This window comes from Pongo pygmaeus, chromosome 9 (genome assembly GCF_028885625.2).
Source record: "Pongo pygmaeus isolate AG05252 chromosome 9, NHGRI_mPonPyg2-v2.0_pri, whole genome shotgun sequence".
NCBI classification, from domain to species: Eukaryota; Metazoa; Chordata; class Mammalia; order Primates; family Hominidae; genus Pongo; species Pongo pygmaeus.
This window is the reverse complement of record NC_072382.2, coordinates 72,569,082-72,589,388: the sequence shown is the minus strand read 5'-3', so window position 1 is coordinate 72,589,388 and position 20,307 is coordinate 72,569,082. Positions and strand designations below refer to the sequence as shown.

The following is a 20,307-nucleotide window of genomic DNA, read 5'->3' as shown; positions in this document are numbered from 1 at the left end:
AAAAACCTTAAAGGGCTGAGAGCTTGAGGGGCAGGTAGGAAAACGGGCTGTGAGAGCTAAGGGAGGGCATCCCACTTATCTTGGAGGGGAAGGGAGGCGGGGTCAGGAAAGCATATGGCACCCTTTGGCCCAGACTCAAGGAATGTGTAGGGGAATTTTAGCTCGAGTGGTTTGGACATTTCATTTTGCTTTCTGGCATCATCATTTCCTCAGAAAACACTCGCAGGCCCCAGCGGCCCTAGTGGGCCTCCCCCGGGGCGGGTCTTAGCTTCACTCCCCAACCCTCTGCAAAAGAGCAGGCTCTCCCAGGAGCGCAAGTCCTGTCTGCAGTTCGCTGATTTTCTCACCAGGGGCCGCTGCGCATGGGCGACGAAGCGCGCGGGTTCCCAAGCCTCAGAGAGGCGGAAGCCGATTGGTTGTCAGGCGAGGCGCGGGGGCGGAGCCTGGGAACTGGCCCGGAGTTGGGGGCTGGGAGCTCGCCCCCGGGCAGAGCCGGGTCGGACTGTTGTCGCCTCAGGCAGCTCCTGGGAGGCTAACGTTGTGTCCTGGGCCTCTGTTTAGACAGCTCTAGAACTGAGGCGAGTAGAGCAGCACTAAGGCCCGGAGATCGGGGCAGGGCAGCTGCTGTCGCCGCCGCCGCAGGCCTGAGTTACCTGAGTAACTGCGGGTCAGGGACCCGCCCGACGGCCGGCGGTTGGCGCTGGAGACACTCGGGGGGAAAGGGAAGCTGGGACTTGATCCTTTGGGCGGGAGGGGGGTCCTGGCAAAGACTAGCGCGGGCCGGGGGTCCGGGAGAGCCCGCTAGGGGCGGGGATTCCGGGGAGCCGTCTTCACCGGTTATTCCGGGATCCAGCTGGGCGCTGGGGCTGGCCCGGGCTTCGCTGGGGGCCGGGCGGCGCGGGGCGGGCCCGCGGGAGAGCACGCCCCCGCCCGCCCCGGGCCCGCCCCGCGCCGCCCGCCCGCCTGGGAGCCGCTGTCCTGGGCCTGGCCGGTGTGCGTCCGCCTGCTGGACCTGGGCACCGCCGGCCGCCTGGGCACGGGACTGGGCGGGGGCGCTGACCTCGGCCTAGGAGGCCCAGGATCCCGGAGACGCCCGCGCCTTCAGGACCCTGCGGGTCGCACGCCCTCCCCAGCTTCTGCTGCTCGCCGCTCTTCGGCAGGGCGAGGTCAGGTGCCCCCTTCTCGCCTCTCTTCTCTTCTCTTCCTCCCCCACTCCTGTGCCCGCGGAGACTCCGGCCGCCCCCTTCCGCAGGGGTGTAGTAATCTGCGGAGCTGACAGCAGCCCGGCAGCCACCCTGCCCGAAGTCTCCGGAAGCGGCACTAGCTCAGGCCGCCGAAGCCCCGGCGGACCCACTATTGGACCTGAGGAGCCAGCCCTCCTCCCGCGCCCAAACTTGGAGCACTTGACCTTTGGCTGTTGGAGGGGGCAGGCCCGCGGGTGGCTGGACAGCTGCGGAGCCGCGAGGGCATCTTGCCTGGAGGCCGTCGGCTGCACTCCCGGGCTCCTGGCTTTGCCTCTGGGATCCCGAGGTGTCCACATCAGACGCATGTTGACTGAGACCTAGAGTCATGGATGTATGCGTCCGTCTTGCCCTGTGGCTCCTCTGGGGACTCCTCCTGCACCACGGCCAGAGCCTCAGCCATAGTCACAGTGAGAAGGCGACAGGAACCAGCTCGGGGGCCAACTCTGAGGAGTCCACTGCAGCAGGTAAGGCCTTGCTGCGGGCCGGACTGGGCTGGAGGCTTTGGCTCAGGACTGAGTGGCCCGAAGTGGGCAAGTTGAAATCTAGGTTTGTACATGTGAGGTTCATGGAGGATCCACACATGGCACTGCCTGTTCCAAGTGGTCCAAGAAGTTCTTTCTGGTCAGTAGTCATGGCAAATACCTGTGTCTTTCCTGAACAACTTTCCTCATCCCCCCTACTCAGGATTTTTTTTTGTTGGCAGTGAGAAGAAGCCTTTGGGGCAACTTGACCTTTTAGATCAGCAAGGAAAGACCCCATCTTAGGCCTACTTGTCTGGAAGAATGGCCTGGTGAGATGATAAGTTCATTGCGCCTATTCGGTTTTAGTACTGAGCAGCATGGGGGAGGTTGGGGCCACTTATGTTGGAAAGGGAAAGTTAAGGCTGGGCCAACTCTGTTGCCTGAAAGCCTGGTGTTCAGGTGTGCCTATTCCAACAACCGTGGGAACCCTAGTCCCACCCTTCCCTTAGGTAGTCTTGTCTCTTGGCTGTGCGCATTTGGAATATCCAGGCAGTTCCTTAGATGGAATCCTATTTGGGTGTTAAATGGCCTTTTCTTGACATAGACATGATATAATTCCTGGGACCACTTGTTAACTTATTCTGTTTCTTCTGACTAATGAGGGTGGGAATTCCATGCTACAGGTTTTTTTTTTTTTTTTTTTTTCCTGAATCTGCTTGCTGAGGAAACCATGCTACTTTTGATCTGTCATGGTTTTTCCTATGCAGTTGTGAAGGCTTATCAGGCAGCAGGAGCCCTGGTATACTTTTGCAGTAGAAAGGAACACTTTTATGTTTTGTTTTGTTTTTTTGAGACAGAGTCTTGATCTGTCGTCCAAGCTGGAATGCAGTAGTGTGATCACAGCTCACTACAGCCTCAAACTCCTGGGTTCAAGTGATCCTCCTGCCTCAGCCTCCTAGTAGCTGGGACTAAACACAAGAGCCACTGGGCCTGGCTAACTTTTTTTTTCTTTCTATTTTTAATTTTTTGTACAGACACTGTCTCTCTGTGTTGTGCAGGGATCCCTCCCAAAGTGCTGGGATTACAGGTGTGAGCCACTGTACCCATCAAGGAACTCTATTAAAATCCAGTCATTTTACATAAGGCTTAGAAGATCAGTTCTCTTTTCCCATTTCTCTCACCCTTTGGCTGTGATCTGCCCAAAGCTGTGACCTGCAGCGTGGGGAGAGTTTGTAGATGAGTTGTTTCTGAGCATAAGGAAGTTCAAATGAGGGAATGGCTCAGTGGGCACCTGCTGATACAAGTCAGGAAAGGAAATATAGGTCATGGTGGCTGGGGAGTTTCATGGATGGATCCAGAAGCTGGCTTTGGTGGTAGACCCTTTATTGGGCAATACCCTTTTAAGTTCCAGGTGTTCCAAGGGGTCTGGTTTCCAAATGAGGCCAGGGTTGCCCATGTGTAAGTAGGATACCTGGCTGTTGCTTTCTAGATAGATTCTTCTTGCCTATTAATCCTGTCTCTCCATAGGGAGTCTCCTTGACCTTTGACACCTGGCTGAAAGCTTGGTTCTCATTGGGCTATGAAGGGAAAGACTAGTGGGCAAATGTAGATTGAACCGTGAAGTAGACCTAATTATCATCTCTTGCTGTCCCTGTGACATTCCTATTTATAACTGATATGTCTTTTTTCACTCCAAAATATGAGTGCCTGACATAAAATGAATATTTTTTGGAGAGTGGGTGTTCTATATTTTAGACATAAGCTAAAGGGATGAAATTTTGAATGTAGACATTGGCTGGCTATTAGGAAGGTTTTTTTTTTTTTTTTTTACCTGAAGTAAAAGGCATTCTAGCCTTCCTCAGGACCACCCCATGACTTGAGCTTTTGGAGACAATTCTTCACACAACATATATTTCAGAGGCGTGGCTATGCTGATTATACCACTTAGGCCTACTCTTGCTCAGTTTAGAAACTGGTTTCTGTTGTCAAAATAATAGTGAATTCCAGGGAGGAAAGTCTCAGAGAGACCCTAGGTGCTGTGAATGCCTAAGGTTTGTGGAAACCTGGAGGTTCTAGCACTATTGTTGTGGTAGGTTTTCCCCTTGGGTCTACCTGGGGTTTTGTCTTTGACTCAGTCAGGACTTGTTTTTGCAAAGAGGTGGTTCATATACACTGGGATCTGCAAAAGAGTTTGGAGAGAAACTTTCTATGCAACTAGAAACTCTTGCATCCTTTCCAGCCTCTCTGTATCCCCAGAACACAGGAGGAGTTTTACTTGCTCTTAAAACTACTACTTTTAAAAATCAGATTCAACATACCCAGTCAATTTATGTGTTCTCTACAGTTTGTATTTTACAGTTACACAGCTGTTTTTCCAACAGAGTCTCACAATAGCCCTGTTACAATGCAGGGCAAGTGGTATTGTCACCATTTTTATGGGTGAAGAAACCTGGTCCTGTGCTTGGCCTTTCTTATAGGCAGGTCTTCTAATGCTCAAGTCTTGGATTTCTTCCATCTTCTCAGGTCCTGTCCTGTTAAAGGAGTGCTAGGCAGGGCCGGAGAATGTTGCTTTCCTTCTGACAATTAGGCAGGCCTTGATGACTCTGTAGCTGAGAGCCAAGAAAAGGGCTGCACTTTTTTTCTGCTCTGGAGAGTCTTTTACAGGGGCCCAGAGAATTTGATTTTTTCTCTTTTGGATGTATATACCCATCTGTCTCTTTTTAGTTAGTTAAAATATTTGATCCTAAGAATGATTTAGTTAAAATGCTTATGGCTTTAACATGCACACAATAAACACTATGAAAGCCTGATCCTGCAGTGAAGGCAAGTGCTCTGCAAGGAGGATCTCTCATTGGGCCGTGGAGAGGCCATTCCTGTCACCCTTTGGCTCTTTAATACCTGTACACCCAGCCATGCTAAGTCACTTTCTCAGTAAAGATCCGTGCCTGCCTGTGCTACTCTGGGGCTTGCGTTTCTGAAGCTGGCCTGATACGGATGCTTGGAACCATCCTTAGACTCTAGAAAACAACAATGGTTTCTGTAGAATGTGCGTCAGGGACCTCAGGTGGAGTCTGGAGTTATGGCTGCCAGTGTTGGAGGTATTGAGGGCCTCTAATCAGGAACTGTGGTTTAGTTCAGTGTAGCTAGGACAGGGCCTTGGAGGATAGGCATCTAGGCATTGTGCAGAGTGCAGTCTGGCTTCTCAATCAACCTCTGATGGAGTGGCAGGCCAGAACCCTGTCTCCCGCCCCTAGCTAGTTGCTGCTGCCTCCAAGTCTATAAATGGCCTGGCCATCTTGGTAGCTATGCTAATTTTAGCTGAGGGTGGCTCCCGGAACTGGGCTGGGGCCAAGAGCAGGTAGGTGGGGCTTGGCCGAAGCTAATACTGGGGGCTGGGGAGGGGGACACACTAAGCCTGGGGTAGCCAGGATATAATCTGCTCCCAGGCCTCAGCTTTGACAATCACCCTTAGCTAGGTTAATTGATTCAGCAAACATTGAACAATGCCAGCTCATGTGGTATTTATTAAACAAGTATTAATATTTGAGTGCCTTCTCTGGGCCAGGTCATATGTTCCTGTGGGGATTTAAGGATGAACAAAACAGACATGTTCCTTCCCTCATGGAAGTTACAGTCTTGTTGATGAGACAGACAATAAACACATAAATAAACATATTATCTTGTGGAAAGTGGCATGGAAGAAATAAACAGGCTGCTATCATGGAGAATGAGAGGAGAACAGGGATCTAGTTAAAGCCTGAACCTAATTGTAGGACAGATTAATACAATAACATCAATGATAATAATAGCAACTAACTTTTTTAGAGCTTACTATATGTCAGGCACTATTTAAACATTTTGTTTTATTAAATTCTTATTACCATCCTGTGTTATATTGTCCCCATTTTAAAGATGAGAAAATTAAATCATAGAGAGGTTAAATAACTTGCCCATGTTTACACAGATAATAAGGAAGCCAGAGTTTGAATCCAGGCTGTCTGATTCTTCTCTCTACCTCTACTTTAGCCACTCTCAAAACTTTGTGATAAATCTGCAATAGAGATATTGTATATACATGCAGAAATCTGTGGGAAGCCCAGAGGAGTAAGTGACTAACCCTGCCTGGGAGAGCTGGGGGAGGCCTTACAGTTTCTTTGTAATTTTTCTCAGATCTTGAGATGAAAAGTGGCTGCCTAATTCAAAGGTTAAGAGATAGAAACATCAGTTATTTCATCCCACCTATTTTTACATATGAGGAAACTGGCATCCAGAGAGGCATTAGAGGTTTCATGGTGGGTTATTAGTAGAACTAGACTAGGAAATTTGAGTCAGGGACCTTAAATCAGTTTTTCAATTTATAAGTCAAAATAATGGGTGCTCACTGCTTGCTTTTCACTATGGAAGGAACTTAGGGCTACTGAAGAAGTCCACGTTTTGTAGGGCCACGTATATTTAGGGAATATTAAATACAACATAATGTACAGGCTTAATGATGTGCAAAATCAGGCAGTATAGACATTGTAGGCTAAGGGGTAAAAGAGATCTGTGTGGGTTGGGCTAGACTAGGTGGCTGCAGAGGGCTTCCTGGAAAGGAGGGATTGGGTGGAGGCAGAAGAGAACAGGAGAGAGCAGTCTGACTTGGGGAGGTTGGAGGAAAGGGGGCATTGTAAATATCTGGTTTCACTGTTTGGTAGCTGGATGATAATTAGGCAGAGTTGCTTCATTGTTGGCTAGCTACCTCACATGAGCGCCCATAGGTAGGAGGATTGCAGTCATGTGTGATCTAGTAGTGGTTCTATTTTTTTTTTTTTTTTTTTTTGTTGAGATGGAGTCTCGCTCTGTTGCCCAGGCTGGAGTGCAGTGGCCCGATCTCAGCTCACTGCAAGCTCTGCCTCCCAGGTTCATGCCATTCTCTTGCCTCAGCCTCCCAAGTAGCTGGGACTACAGGCGCCTGCCACCATGCCTGGCTAATTGTTTTGTATTTTTAGTAGAGGCAGGGTTTCACCTTGTTAGCCAGGGTGGTCTTGATTTCCTGACCTTGTGATCTGCCTGCCTCGGCCTCCCAAAGTGCTGGGATTACAGGCGTGAGCCACCGTGCCTGGCCTCTATTTTTTACCATAATTTAGAAGTAATGATGAGTGTAAATAATACTTTGAGATATCTGTAGCAATGTAATATGATATGTAAACATCTCTTGATTTCTATTGATGACAAAATCACAGTTATTGCTAATATTATTGTGGTTGGTTGCTCCATATATAATTGAAGGAAATGCTAACTTTCAGTAAGAGAATATTGAAAACAAAGATGTAATTTCATTCCCATCCAAATTCACAGGCCTCCTGAATTCTATCTATGGGCCCCTTAGGGATATGGCGCCTTCGTGTTAAGAACAGCTTTTTGGCAAGGAAGTGATGAGATCCTGTGGAGGGGAGTAGTTTCCTAGGTGTCTACAGGACTTGGGTTTCAGCCCCAAGGGGCCCCTCTGGTTTCCTGCTGGGTAGCCTTTGATATATATTGCTGAGTGGCTTTGTGGGCATGCTGTGGTACATTTCCCTTTGTGGGAAATGATTCTTTAGGAAACTCAGCAGGTCTGGTTTTTGCCAGGCTTTTAGGGAGGAAAAAAGAGACCAAACTGGGCCTCCAGAGCTTTGTTGTTGCTGTTGTTGTTACTGTTGATTAAAAAAATCATGAAATATTAAGATATACAACAAAGTATAAATAATAATACATTGAATATCCTCAAATGACTTTGAAAAAAATTGTGGGCTAAAAGCAGGAAATCATCCCAAGACCTTGTCTTACCCTAAATTCCCCCTAAAAAGTAAGACCTGGGATAGGAACTTGCAGAGAGTTTATTTTGGAGAAGTGACTTCAAGAAATGAGGGGTGGGAGTTGTGAAGAATGAAACAGGGAATGGACAGGTGTACTATGGAGCTAACACCACTGTGAGCATCTGAGGCTCAGTGTCACTTAGAGACCCTCTGAGAAGCCTTGTAGAACGCTCTGTAGAATTGCATTCTACAGGTGATAGAGGAGGGGAGTATTTATCCACCACCTCACCTTCACTCGCCAAGGGTTATCCCAGGAGGTGCTACCTCTTCTGTACTCCAGAGTTGCATATACATCAGAATGACCGAGCAGGTTCCTTTAAGTACTGCATATTGACCATCACACCCAGCTAATTTTTTGTATTTTTAGTAGAGGCAGGGTTTCACTGTGTTAGCCAGGATGGTCTCGATCTCCTGACCTCGTGATCTTTCTGTCTCGGCCTCCCAAAGTGCTGGGATTACAGACGTGAGCCACCGTGCCCAGCCAAGTAGTCCCCTCTTATCTGTGGTTTCAGTTACCTGAGGTCAACTGAGGTCTGGGGGTAAAAAAAGTATATATGTGTGTATAAGATACATACTTATACATATATAAGTATATCTATAAGTACACACACACACACACACACACATATTTTTGAGGTAGAGTTTCACTCTTGTCGCCCAGGCTGGAGTGCAATGGCGCCATCTCGGCTCACTGCAAATTCCGCCTCCTGGGTTTAAGCAATTCTTCTGTCTCAGCCTCCAGAGTAGCTGGGATTACAGGCGCCTGCCACCACGCCTGGCTAATTTTTGTATTTTTTAGTAGAAATAGGGTTTCACCATGTTGGCCAGGCTGGTCCTGAACTCCTGACCTCGGATAATCCACCTGCCTCGGCCTCCCAAAGTGTTGGGATTACAGGCGTGAGCCACCACACCTGGCCACACATGTATATATTTGAGACAATGCGTGTGTGTGTCTGTGTGTGTGTGTGTGTGTGTGTGTGTATGTATTTGAAACAGGGTCTCACTCTGTCACCTAGGCTGGATTGCAGTGGTGTGATCATGGCTCACTGTTGCCTCGACCTTCCTGGGCTCAGGTGATCTTCCCACCTCAGCCTCCCAAGTAGCTGGGACTGCAGGCATGTGCCACCATGCCTGGCTACTTTTTCTATTTTTTTGAAGAGACGAGGTTTTTCCGTGTTGCCCAGGCTGGTCTTGAACTGTTGGACTCAAGGGATCTTCCCAGCTTGGCTTCTCAAAGTGCTGGGATTACAGGCATGAGCCCCTGTGCCCAGCCAAATCTGAAAATATTAAGTGGAAAATTCCAGAAATAATTCATAAGTTTTAAATTTCACACCATTCTGAGTAGCATGATGAAATCTCCTGCTGTCCTGCTCCGTCCTGCCCAGGATGTTAATCAACCCCTTTGTCCAGCGTATTCATTTACCATAGGCTACCTGTGCTTTAGTCACTTAGTAGCCATCTTAGGGATCAGATCGACTGTCTTGGTGTTGCAGTGCTTGTGTTCCAGTAATCCTTATTTTACTTCATAATGGCCCCAAAGTGCAAGAGTGATTGCTGACATATGTATCATAGGTATGTATGTGTAGGAAAAAACATAGTAGATATAGGTTTGGTGCTATCCACTGGGAGTCTTAGCATGTATCCCCTGAGAATAAAAGAGGACTACTGTAGTTTCATTGTCTTACTTCAGCTATACCCAGCCATCATGCATAACTCTGGTGTGGCCAAACCAGGCTTTTATTCAAGGCTTACTGTAGGCCATGGGGAGACTGTTAATAAAGTCTGGGTGCTAATATTTGACCTTAGCTCCAGCTGTACTCTCTTATTGAGTATAACCACCTCCCTAGCTTCACCTGCAGTCTTGAAATGGCTGAGCAAATGGGCCTGGTCCCCACTGTATTGGTTACTTATTGGTGTATAACAAATTATGCCAAAACAGAGAGGGTTAAAATAATAAGCATTTATTATCTCATAGATTCTGTGCATCAGGAGTCTGGATATAGCTTGACTGGGTACCTCTGGCTCAGAGTCTCTCATGAGATGGCAGTCAAACTGTTGGCTGGGGCTGAAGACTCTATTTGAGGGGAGAGTGTTTGCTTTTAAGCTAATTTACATGGTTGTTGGCAGGCCTTGGTTCCTTGCCATATGGGCCTCTACACTGGGCTATACTGGACATGATGATTGGTTTCCTCTAGAACAAGTGGTCCAAGAGAGCGCAAGAGAGAGTGCCTAAGATGGATACCTCCATCTTTTTATCATCTAATCTTGGAATTAATAGGCCATCACTTCTTCTATATTGTGTTTGTTAGTAAGTCCAGCCCATCCTCAAGGTGAGGGAATTACATAAGGGCATGAACACTAGGAGGGCAAGGACCACTAGGGATCATCTTAAAGGATGCCTCTGACATTGCCCAAGGGCCATGCTCTGGGGAACAATCGCTTCTAGGTTCTGTGGCCTTTTAGTTTTTTTTTTTTGACTTCTTTTGCTTATGACCTAGAGTCTTGTGGAGTCTTTTTATACTCCCTTTTATATTGTGTCTCTTGGTTCATGCATTACTTCATTGCTTTGACATGACCTATCCTTTTTTCCTTCTCCCTGGACTCCTGGGCTCCAATTAGAAACTAGCTTTGTATCCTAGGCTGTAGTCCTGCCTCCCAACTTTTTTTGTTTGATAACTTTTATTCTGGAGCCCATTGTACAGCCACTGACTTTGGAGCCTTTACTACTCCAACTTGGCGTCTGAGAGTTAGATTTGTAGATGGCATTGAATTGGAACTCACAATGACAGATGAAAAACTTTATTCTGACTTTTTAGGCCATTGGAGTTAGGTGCTAGGACTGAAATCCTAGTATGTGAAAGCTGGAAGGGGTTTTAGAGACCATCTCTCCCAAACTTCTTATTTACATATCAGAAGAACAAACTTACCCAAGGTTTTGGTAAGCCAGGGCTAGAATATAATTTTCTCTGATTCTCATTCATATGTTGTTCTCACTCTGTTGTGGAGCCTGTCTACCCTAATGGAGCCTGTTTGGGTTGTTAGGAGATCTGGGACCTATACAGAGGAGAACCAGGAAGCAGTTCACAATATTATATTATGTTCATAGAAATTGGTCTGGGTAGAATTAGGGATATACAAAGTCAAATGTCAAGTGCTCCTTCTTTGGACCTATCCAGCTAGAGAGCTTTTATATTAGGCACAGAAAAAGAAGCCCAGCAATATCTGTTTCATATGGTGTCTAATATATGTACCCTATACCACTCTCTTGACAATATCTGTTCAGAGCAATGAGGAATCTGTTTGCTGGGATGTACAGAATAGGCATCTGAAGGAGACAGGCCAGAGCCTTATGTTGTATGTCTCACCATTGAGCCGTTCAGCTGGCTCCATTGTAGATTTGGGGCCTCCACAGGCAGGGTAAATGTATTAAAAACTTTGTGGGGTTACTCGTGGCCACCTGGAAAGTGCCAAGGGGAAGTTCTCTGGGCATTGACAATTTGACAAGTTTGCCTATGTTGACACAACTTGCTAGACCAGGTGAGACTTGAAGAGGGATGGCTGTGGTCCTGTCATGTTTATCAGAGTGGACCAGGTTTCTTTTGTGTGAGAAGTCATGCAAGAAAAATCCGGAAATGAGCCAACAGCACTTACACTTTTGTTTTCTGCTGGGGAGCATGGAATAGAGAAGGTGCAGGTTCTAAAATTTCTCTATGGGTGGTGGTTGCTTTCCTGACAGAGTTCCAGCCCCAGACCACTTTACTCACTTCATCTCCCTCTGTTTGCCTTGCTTCATTCTTGGCAAGCCAGGCTTTTTTCTTTGTTCTGAACAAACTTTTATTTATACTACTTCACTTTTGTTTTTACTTACATCATTTAACTTCCTTCAGAATGTCTTTCTTTATTACCTGTCCTTCTTTATTCCTACTTCCAGTCCTCTATGAAGTCTTTCCTGACACTAATGCTAGCTGTGAGATACTGCTGACCTCTGAACAAACTCTGGTAGCACTTACTATCTGCAGTGCTCTCTGTGCACTTCACACCCTGCTTATGCCACTTACAACAAGAGGCAGCTTGCTATGTCTTTTTTTTTTTTTTTTTTGAGACAGAGTCTTGCTCTGTCCCCCGGCTGGAGTGCAGTGGCGTAATCTTGGCTCACTGCAACTTCCGTCTCCTGGGTTCCGGTGATTCTCCTGCATCAGCCTCCTGAGTAGCTGGGATTACAGGTGCGTGCCACCATGCCCAGCTGATTTTTGTATTTTTAGTAGAGACGGGGTTTCACCATGTTGATCAGGCTGGTCTTGAACTCCTGACCTTGCGATCCGCCTGTCTCGGCCTCTCAAGATATGTCTTTTACAGCAAGCTAGTACCTAAGAGCACTGGGCATTGGTTTGAGTTCTTGCTGACAGTATGACAGTATGACCCAAACTCTCAAACGACAGTTTCCTCACTTGAAAAATGGAGTTATCAGCACCATAAGAGAGGGTAAAGAAAGAAAGAAAAGAAAAGTAAAAAAGAAATTAAAACTGTGTTTTATTTATTATTATTATTATTTTTTGTGTATTTCCTTGTCTCTTAAGGAAGCCATGTCTGGTTTGTTGGCTGTAGTACATATCCTCAGTACCTATGAGAGTGCTGGTCAGAGAGTATGTGCCCAATAGATATTTGTTGAATAAATGAATGAATAACAATGAATTGATCTTTGGATTGAGTAGGTGGGGAGGGAGAATACCAAGTACTTGACATCAGTTCCTGTAAAACTGTTAGACAAGCATGCCCTGGGACTGGGATAGAATTCACATGGTGGGTTTTCTGAGGAGTTCTGTAGGGATTATTTTTCTGCCTGACCTAGTACTTCATCCCTATTTACTAAGCACCTACTGAAGCTGTGCTCAGTGACAGTTATCAGTCATACTGAGGGATGGTTTGGCTATTGACTTTGGTTGGCAGTTTTTGTTTGCCACAGCAATGACTACCCTGAGCAGGTGGCTGCAGTAGGAGTGGAGAACTTTGCTTGAAGAGGACATGAAACCTGTAGGCAAGGCCTCCTTGGGTCTTCCTGCTCCCTGTCTTTGGTTCCATGGCCCACATGGGTTTACCTCAGGTCAAATTTGAGGCAGCTGAATGAACAGAATGAACTTTCACTACTTTGCTGAGACTAGCTTGTGGAACGGAGGAGGAAACCTTTCATGGTTCCCACTCCTGGGCTTGTTGTGCAGCAGAGAGACAGGATAGTCCTGTGAAGATTGCTGGCTTTTTAAATGGTTTTTTTTTTTTTGATGTACTGTAATTTACTAAATCGTTTTGCTATTGTTGTGAGCAGTGGTTTGTAGCTCTCTTTGAAGAGGTCCTTCATGTCCCTTGTAAGTTGGATTCCTTTAAATGTTATCTCTGATGCTGAGAACTCCAGCCTGAGCAGGCATCACATCAGCTTTCCTTCAAGACGTTGGGGAGGGGCCTCTTGGGAGACGTGATGGAGGAGACAAAAGAATAAAACATGTGCACATGTTTTAGGGTACATGTGCACAATGTGCATATTAGTTACGTATGTATACATGTGCCATGCTGGTGTGCTGCACCCATTAACTCGTCATTTAGCATTAGGTATATCTCCTAAAGCTATCCCTCCCCCCTCCCCCCACCCCACAACAGTCCCCAGAGTGTGATGTTCCACTTCCTGTGTCCACGTGTTCTTATTATTCAATTCCCACCTATGAGTGAGAATATGCAGTGTTTGGTTTTTTGTTCTTGCGATAGTTTACTGAGAATGATGATTTCTAATTTCATCCATGTCCCTACAAAGGATATGAACTCATCATTTTTTATGGCTGCATAGTATTCCATGGTGTATATGTGCCACATTTTCTTAATCCAGTCTATCATTGTTGGACATTTGGGTTGGTTCCAAGTCTTTGCTATTGTGAATAGTGCTGCAATAAACATACGTGTGCATGTGTCTTCATAGCAGCATGATTTATAGTCCTTTGGGTATATACCCAGTAATGGGATGGCTGGGTCAAATGGTATTTCTAGTTCTAGACCCCTGAGGAATCGCCACACTGACTTCCACAAGGGTTGAACTAGTTTACAGTCCCACCAACAGTGTAAAAGTGTTCCTATTTCTCCACATCCTCTCTAGCGCCTGTTGTTTCCTGACTTTTTAATGATCGCTATTCTAACTGGTGTGAGATGGTATCTCATTGTGGTTTTGATTTGCATTTCTCTGATGGCCAGTGATGGTGAGCATTTTTTCATGTGTTTTTTGGCTGCGTAAATGTGTTCTTTTGAGAAATGTCTGTTCATGTCCTTCACCCACTTTTTGATGGGGTTGTTTGTTTTTTTCTTGTAAATTTGTTTGAGTTCTTTGTAGATTCTGGATATTAGCCCTTTGTCAGATGAGTAGGTTGCGAAAATTTTCTCCCATTTTGTAGGTTGCCTGTTCACTCTGATGGTAGTTTCTTTTGCTGTGCAGAAGCTCTTTAGTTTAATTAGATCCCATTTGTCAATTTTGGCTTTTGTTACCATTGCTTTTGGTGTTTTAGACATGAAGTCCTTGCCCATGCCTATGTCCTGAATGGTAATGCCTAGGTTTTCTTCTAGGGTTTTTATGGTTTTAGGTCTAACGTGTAAGTCTTTAATCCATCTTGAATTAATTTTTGTATAAGGTGTAAGGAAGGGATCCAGTTTCAGCTTTCTACATATGGCTAGCCAATTTTCCCAGCACCATTTATTAAATAGGGAATCCTTTCCCCATTTCTTGTTTTTCTCAGATTTGTCAAAGATCAGATAGTTGTAGATATGCGGCATTATTTCTGAGGGCTCTGTTCTGTTCCATTGATCTATATCTCTGTTTTGGTACCAGTACCATGCTGTTTTGGTTACTGTAGCCTTGTAGTATAGTTTGAAGTCAGGTAGCGTGATGCCTCCAGCTTTGTTCTTTTGGCTTAGGGTTGACTTGGTGATGGGGGCTCTTTTTTGGTTCCATATGAACTTTAAAGTAGTTTTTTCCAATTCTGTGAAGAAAGTCATTGGTAGCTTGATGGGGATGGCATTGGATCTATATATTACCTTGGGCAGTATGGCCATTTTCATGATATTGATTCTTCCTACCCATGAGCATGGAATGTTCTTCCATTTGTTTGTATCCTTTTTTATTTCATTGAGCAGTGGTTTGTAGTTCTCCTTGAAGAGGTCCTTCACGTCCCTTGTAAGTTGGATTCCTTTAAATGTTATCTCTGATGCTGAGAACTCCAGCCTGAGCAGGCATCACATCAGCTTTCCTTCAAGACGCTGGGGAGGGGCCTCTTGGGAGACGTGATGGAGGAGACAAAAGCAACTATGCTGTCAGCACGGCCCAGTGAGGGCTTATCTGACCCTTTTCTCTGTTGGCCATATACACAGAGCTCCTGGCTGCCTTGTGTTGATCTCTGACCTAGGTAATGACCAGAAATCTCACTGGCAGGCAGGCAGGCAAGCAGGCAGGCTTTCAAATCTCATGTGCCTCTAATTTTCTCAGTGTGATTCAGTAGCTCTGCTCCTGTTTGGCCTCTCTGGGTTATCTCAGGCCTCTCAGGAAGCTCTCAGAACTCTCGTCACTACAGTGTGTATGTTCGAACAAATGTGTCTGTGCTTGCCAAGTTCCCAGAGCTGGCTTCTGAAATACAGCAGCCAGGGGAGATGGATGGCCTTCAGGTGTAACACACACACACAGGTTAGAAAGCAGTGTGTGTCTGTGTGTGTATTTGTTGCTGGGTGGTCGAATTTGTGGAGGTCTTGTTTCAAGAAACTTTTGCTGACAAGAGCAAAGGTCACTGGAACTCACACTTCATATCTCTGAAGAGATAAATATGTAATTAAGACAACTGAAATAACTTCAATGGTGAGAATGATGATGACAGCTACTATTTATTAAGCACCTTTGTACGTGTTTTACATCTGCAAAACAACCCTTTAAAGTGGATATTGCTCTCATTTTACTGATGAAGAAATTGTAACTCTGAGAACTTAAGGTCATTCTCCCAAGGTGGCGGAGCCAGGATTTGAAATTAGCTTTATCTGATCCCAAGACCAAAATTGTTTCTATTTTTGTTTAATAACTTGGTGTGGGGTGGGGTGGGGGGGAAGAAACAGCTATCTGAGTTTAGAATTTAGGTGGAGATAGGCATTTTGATTAAAAATTATACAATTTATAGGACTGTTAAGTGGTGTTAGTTTATTCTATCACCAAAGTGGCCTGGGAAACTAGGATTAGAGGTGGGATGGGAGATGGAAAGAGAGGCTGTATTTTACTTATGAATTCTGAATAGGTAGTACCTAGCTACAGCGTGGTGTATATTCAGTTTATATTTTCCAAAACTATCACCCTGGTTGAACTGTTCTGAATTTAAGCCTTGGGGGTAGGGGCTGTGTCTTTATAGTTAGTGTTCTTTATCTCTTTAGTCAACATTTAGCATGTTTATTATATGTTATAAGACAATCCCTGCCCAGTAGAAGGACTCAATATAGCAGGAGAATTAAGATGTATGCTCACATTTTCTATTATAATGAAAGCTTCTATTTAATGAGTACCTATTCTTTTCTTTTCTTTTTTTTTTGACGGAGTCTCACTCTGTCACCCAGGCTGGAGTGCAGTGGCACGATCTCGGCTCACTGCAAGCCCCGCCTCCCGGGTTCATGCCATTCTCCTGCCTCAGCCTCCCGAGTAGCTGGGACTACAGGTGCCAGCCACCATGCTCGGTTAATTTTTTTGTATTTTTAGTAGAGACGAGTTTTCACCGTGTTAGCCAGAATGGTCTCGATCTCCTGACCTCGTGATCTGCCCGCCTCCGCCTCCCAAAGTGCTAGGTTTACAGGCGTGAGCCAACGCGCCTGGCCTGAGTACCTATTCTTTATCAGGACTGGGCTAGGTACTTTCACATGCATTATTTTAGTTAATCCTCACATTGGGTCTCTCACTTTATAGCTTATTGTACAAGGCAATCTTGGTTCAGTGCCCTGTGATTGATACTGATAGTCTTGTTGGCAGTTGTGATCTTCTCTGCTGAGGGAGATCAGAGAAGCTTTGAAGAGGAGGTAGCAGCTTAGTGGGTCTTCAGATACTTCAGGTAGAAATATAAGGGAATTTGAGGGAAGTATCCCAGTCATAGGAAATGTTATGAGTAAAGGTCTGGAGTGGGAAAAAGTAGAGTCTTTGGGGGGCAGTAGTGAAGATTGGCTGGAGAGTGGTAGCTGTGTCGGAGAGTACCATAAAAAGATCAAGGAAAGACCAAGGAGGGCCTAAATTGTCGGGCTACTTGATTCCATAGGGAATAAATCGTCCTTGCAGGTTTTGACAAGGGGAGAGACATGACCTGAGTTTTGCTTTAGCAAGGTTAATCTCACAGAATATGCACAGTACATTGGTAAAGGTGAGATTGGAGGCAACGAGCCTAGATAGGAGACTTTGCAACTGTTCATGAGCAGAAGACATCAGGGTCTGCATTGTGGAGGTAAAATCAGTAGGACTCAGAGTTTAAATGTAGGAAGGGAAGGAAAGAAAGAAAAGAGTCAAAGATACACCAGTGTTTTGAGTGTGGGTCATGAAGAGACTGGTGCTGCCATTAACAGAAAATATATGGCAGTCAGAAGGAGGGTCAGTGCTAAGGGATGATTAGTGGTGGGGTAGCTGAACTTATTTGAAGTGCTGGGCAAGGGGCTACACTCCACAGGACTTCAGGAACCAAATAATTCTTTCTATGCTTATTTCACATTGCTACGTTTTACAAATGAGTTTTCTGGGGTCCAAAGAAATGAAATGATTTGCCTAAAGTCATACAGTAACTCCATGGTGGAATCTAAGTATGAGAACCCAAGTCTCTTTGCTTTTTAGCTATTAAACTTCCTAACAAAGCTGACCCTTGACTCTAGGAAAATCAGAGAGAGTCTTGGAGACAGACAAACCTGACTTCAATTCCAGATCTTGCCATTTTTCTGTTTGTGAGATCTTAACAAGATTGCTTTTCCTCTCTGAGTCTCGTATTCCCTTTTGTTTACATTTGCAAAAAAGGGAATATTAATTTTTACCTCATGGAGGCATTGGAAGTAAAGATGCTTTCTATGATGCTCTTTTTACTTTGTTTTGGTTTTGTTCTGAGATGGGGTCTTATTCTGTTGCCCACACTGGAGTGCAGTGGCACCATCACAGCCCACTGCAGCCTCCACCTCCTGGGCTCAGGTGATCCTCCCATCTCGGCCCAACAAGTAGCTGGTACTACAGGTGTGTACCACCATGCCTGGCTAGTTTTTATATTTTTTGTAGAGATGGGGGTCTCACCATGTTGCCCAGGCTGGTCTGGAACTCCTGAGCTCAAGCAATCCACCCACCTCAGCCTCCCAAAGTGCTGGGATTATAGGCATCAGCCACTGCGCCTGGCTACATCTCTGGTTTTCTAGTGGGATATGGAGTGGTTGACAGAACACTGAGTGACCATATCCTATCAGCTACTCTTTTTTTTTTTTTTTTTTTTTGAGATGGAGTCTTGCTCTGTAGCCAGGCTGGAGTGCAGTGGTGCAATCTCGGCTCACTGCAACCTCTGCCTCCTGGGTTCAAGCGATTCTCCCGCCTCAGCCTCCCAAGTAGCTGGGATTGCAGGCGCCTGCCACCACTCCCAACTAATTTTTGTATTTTTAGTAGAGACGGGGTTTCACCATGTTAGCTAGGATGGTATCTCTTGATCTCATGATCTGCTTGCTTCGGCCTCCCAAAGTGTTGGGATTACAGGCATGAGCCACAACGCCCGGCCTCTTATCAGCTACTCTTGACCAGAGAGAAGATGATTAATATCCCTTTCCCTCAGGGTCTTCTGCCAACCTTCATGTGGGCTCAAAGTGGAGGCAAAGTGATAGCTGAATTTAGGCTATGCTTGGTGGGAACTTCCTCTAGACTAGGGTAAGTCCTGGCTTGGGACAGAGGAACTGGGGTGGACTTGCTGATCAGAGTGCTTGGAGTCCTTATCGGGTCATCTCTTTGGTTTAGTACACAAGTTCCTAAGTTCTCCTCAGAGGGGAAGTAAGCTGCTGTAGTAGGGGTATTGTTAGGTAGTAGGGCTGTGTTTATGTCAGCTCTGTGTCATGGGGGCAGGCCTGAAACTAGCTGTTTTGTCCAATATCTAGTCACATACTCTGAGTGAGTGGAGGAGGAATACAAGATTTTCTAATTTTAAAAAACAACTGCTTACTATTTTGTAGCTTCTGTCTTAATGCCTTTTCTTTCCATTCTTGAAACTTTTTTCATTTTCTTCCCTCTTCCTAGGTTGGTTCTCTTGAGTGTTCACAGCTTTCTTTATGGAAAATCTGGTTTAATAAAAAGATCATGAGACTAAGAATTAGGTAGGCTTAGTTTAGCCTGGGTTCTGATACTCTTGACTTTTCTGGGCTTAAATTTCCTCATCCCAGGTATTGTGGGGATAACAGAACCTATCTTACAAGGTTAATGTGTGCAGATCTTATGAAATAATGTGATAGGCATTTATTCGTACACAAATTTGAGTAATTTATCATTACTGTATTGGTTTTTCTCCTCTGAATTGTCTGATATCTATTCTTTGCAATTCTTTGGTTTATCCTCTCTCTTTAGTACTCTGTTCTCCTAGGTTCTTATTCTTCCTTATAATCTTGTTTTCTAACTTTTTTTTTTTTTTGAAACAGAGTCTACCTCTGTCGCCTAGGCTGAAGCGCAGTGGTGTGATCTCAGCCCATTGCAACCTCTGCCTCCTGGGTTCAAGCGATTCCTGTACCTCAGCCTCCCAAGTAGCTGGGACTATAGGCGTGTGCCACCATGCCCGGCTAAGTTTTGTATTTTTAGTAGAGACAGGGTTTCACCATGTTGGCCAGGCTCATCTTGAACTCCTGACCTCAGGTGATCTGCCCGCCTCGGCCTCCCAAAGTGCTGGGATTACAGACGTGATCCACTGCACCCGGCCTTGTTTTCTAACTCTTAATGACAACAGGAAAAGTGTGGCTACACTGGCATTACACCAGTTGCAAGGGAGTGGGTCTGAGCTCTTGGGGAAATGTAAAAGTTCACTGGCTTTTGAGTACAATATGTTGTCATTAACTTGAACAAGTCTCTTTACCTCCATTTTCTTTTTTTCTTTTTTTTTTTTTTTTTTGAGACGGAGTCTCGCTCTGTTGCCCAGGCTGGAGTGCAGTGGCGCAATCTCGGCTCACTGCAAGCTCTGGCTCCCAGGTTCATGCCATTCTCCTGCCTCAGCCTCCCGAGTAGCTGGGACTACAGGCGCCCGCCACCACGCCCGGCTAATTTTTTGTATTTTTAGTAGAGATGGGGTTTCACTGTGTTAGCCAGGATGGTCTCTATCTCCTGACCTCATGATCCTCCCACCTCAGCCTCCCAAAGTGCTAGGATTACAGGTGTGAGTCACCGTGCCTGGCTCTTTACCTCCATTTTCATATCTGCCATCTAGTTTACCATTATAGCTCAATTCTTTTGAGTCTCAAAGTCACTTCCATTTCTGAAAACTCCCTTTTAATGCACAAGTATTACTGTGTTTATGTTACTCCCACTTATTTTTTTTTTGAGACAGAGTCTCACTGTGTTGCCCAGGCAGGAGTGCAGTGGCATGATCATAGTTCACTGTAACCTCCAACTCCTGGGCTTAAGTGATCCTCCTACCTCAGCCTCCCAAGCTGGGACTATACATAGGTGCCACCACACTCCACTAATTTTTAAAAATTAAAAAACTTGGCCGGGTGTGGTGGCTCACGTCTGTAATC

General features: G+C 45.6%; 1 protein-coding gene across 2 annotated transcripts in view; it reads left to right on the top strand.

Moving 5' to 3' along the window:
* The first annotated feature begins 933 nt into the window (after nucleotides 1–933).
* The window catches only part of STIM1 (stromal interaction molecule 1), a 232,480-nt gene continuing 213,106 nt past the window's right edge, over nucleotides 934–20,307 (top strand). For both annotated transcript variants that reach the window (XM_054440110.2, XM_054440109.2), the window contains exon 1: nucleotides 934–1,708. In XM_054440110.2, coding sequence (XP_054296085.1) covers nucleotides 1,570–1,708 — 139 coding nt within the window. In that variant the 5' untranslated portion in view covers nucleotides 934–1,569. The remainder of the gene's footprint in view (nucleotides 1,709–20,307) is intronic.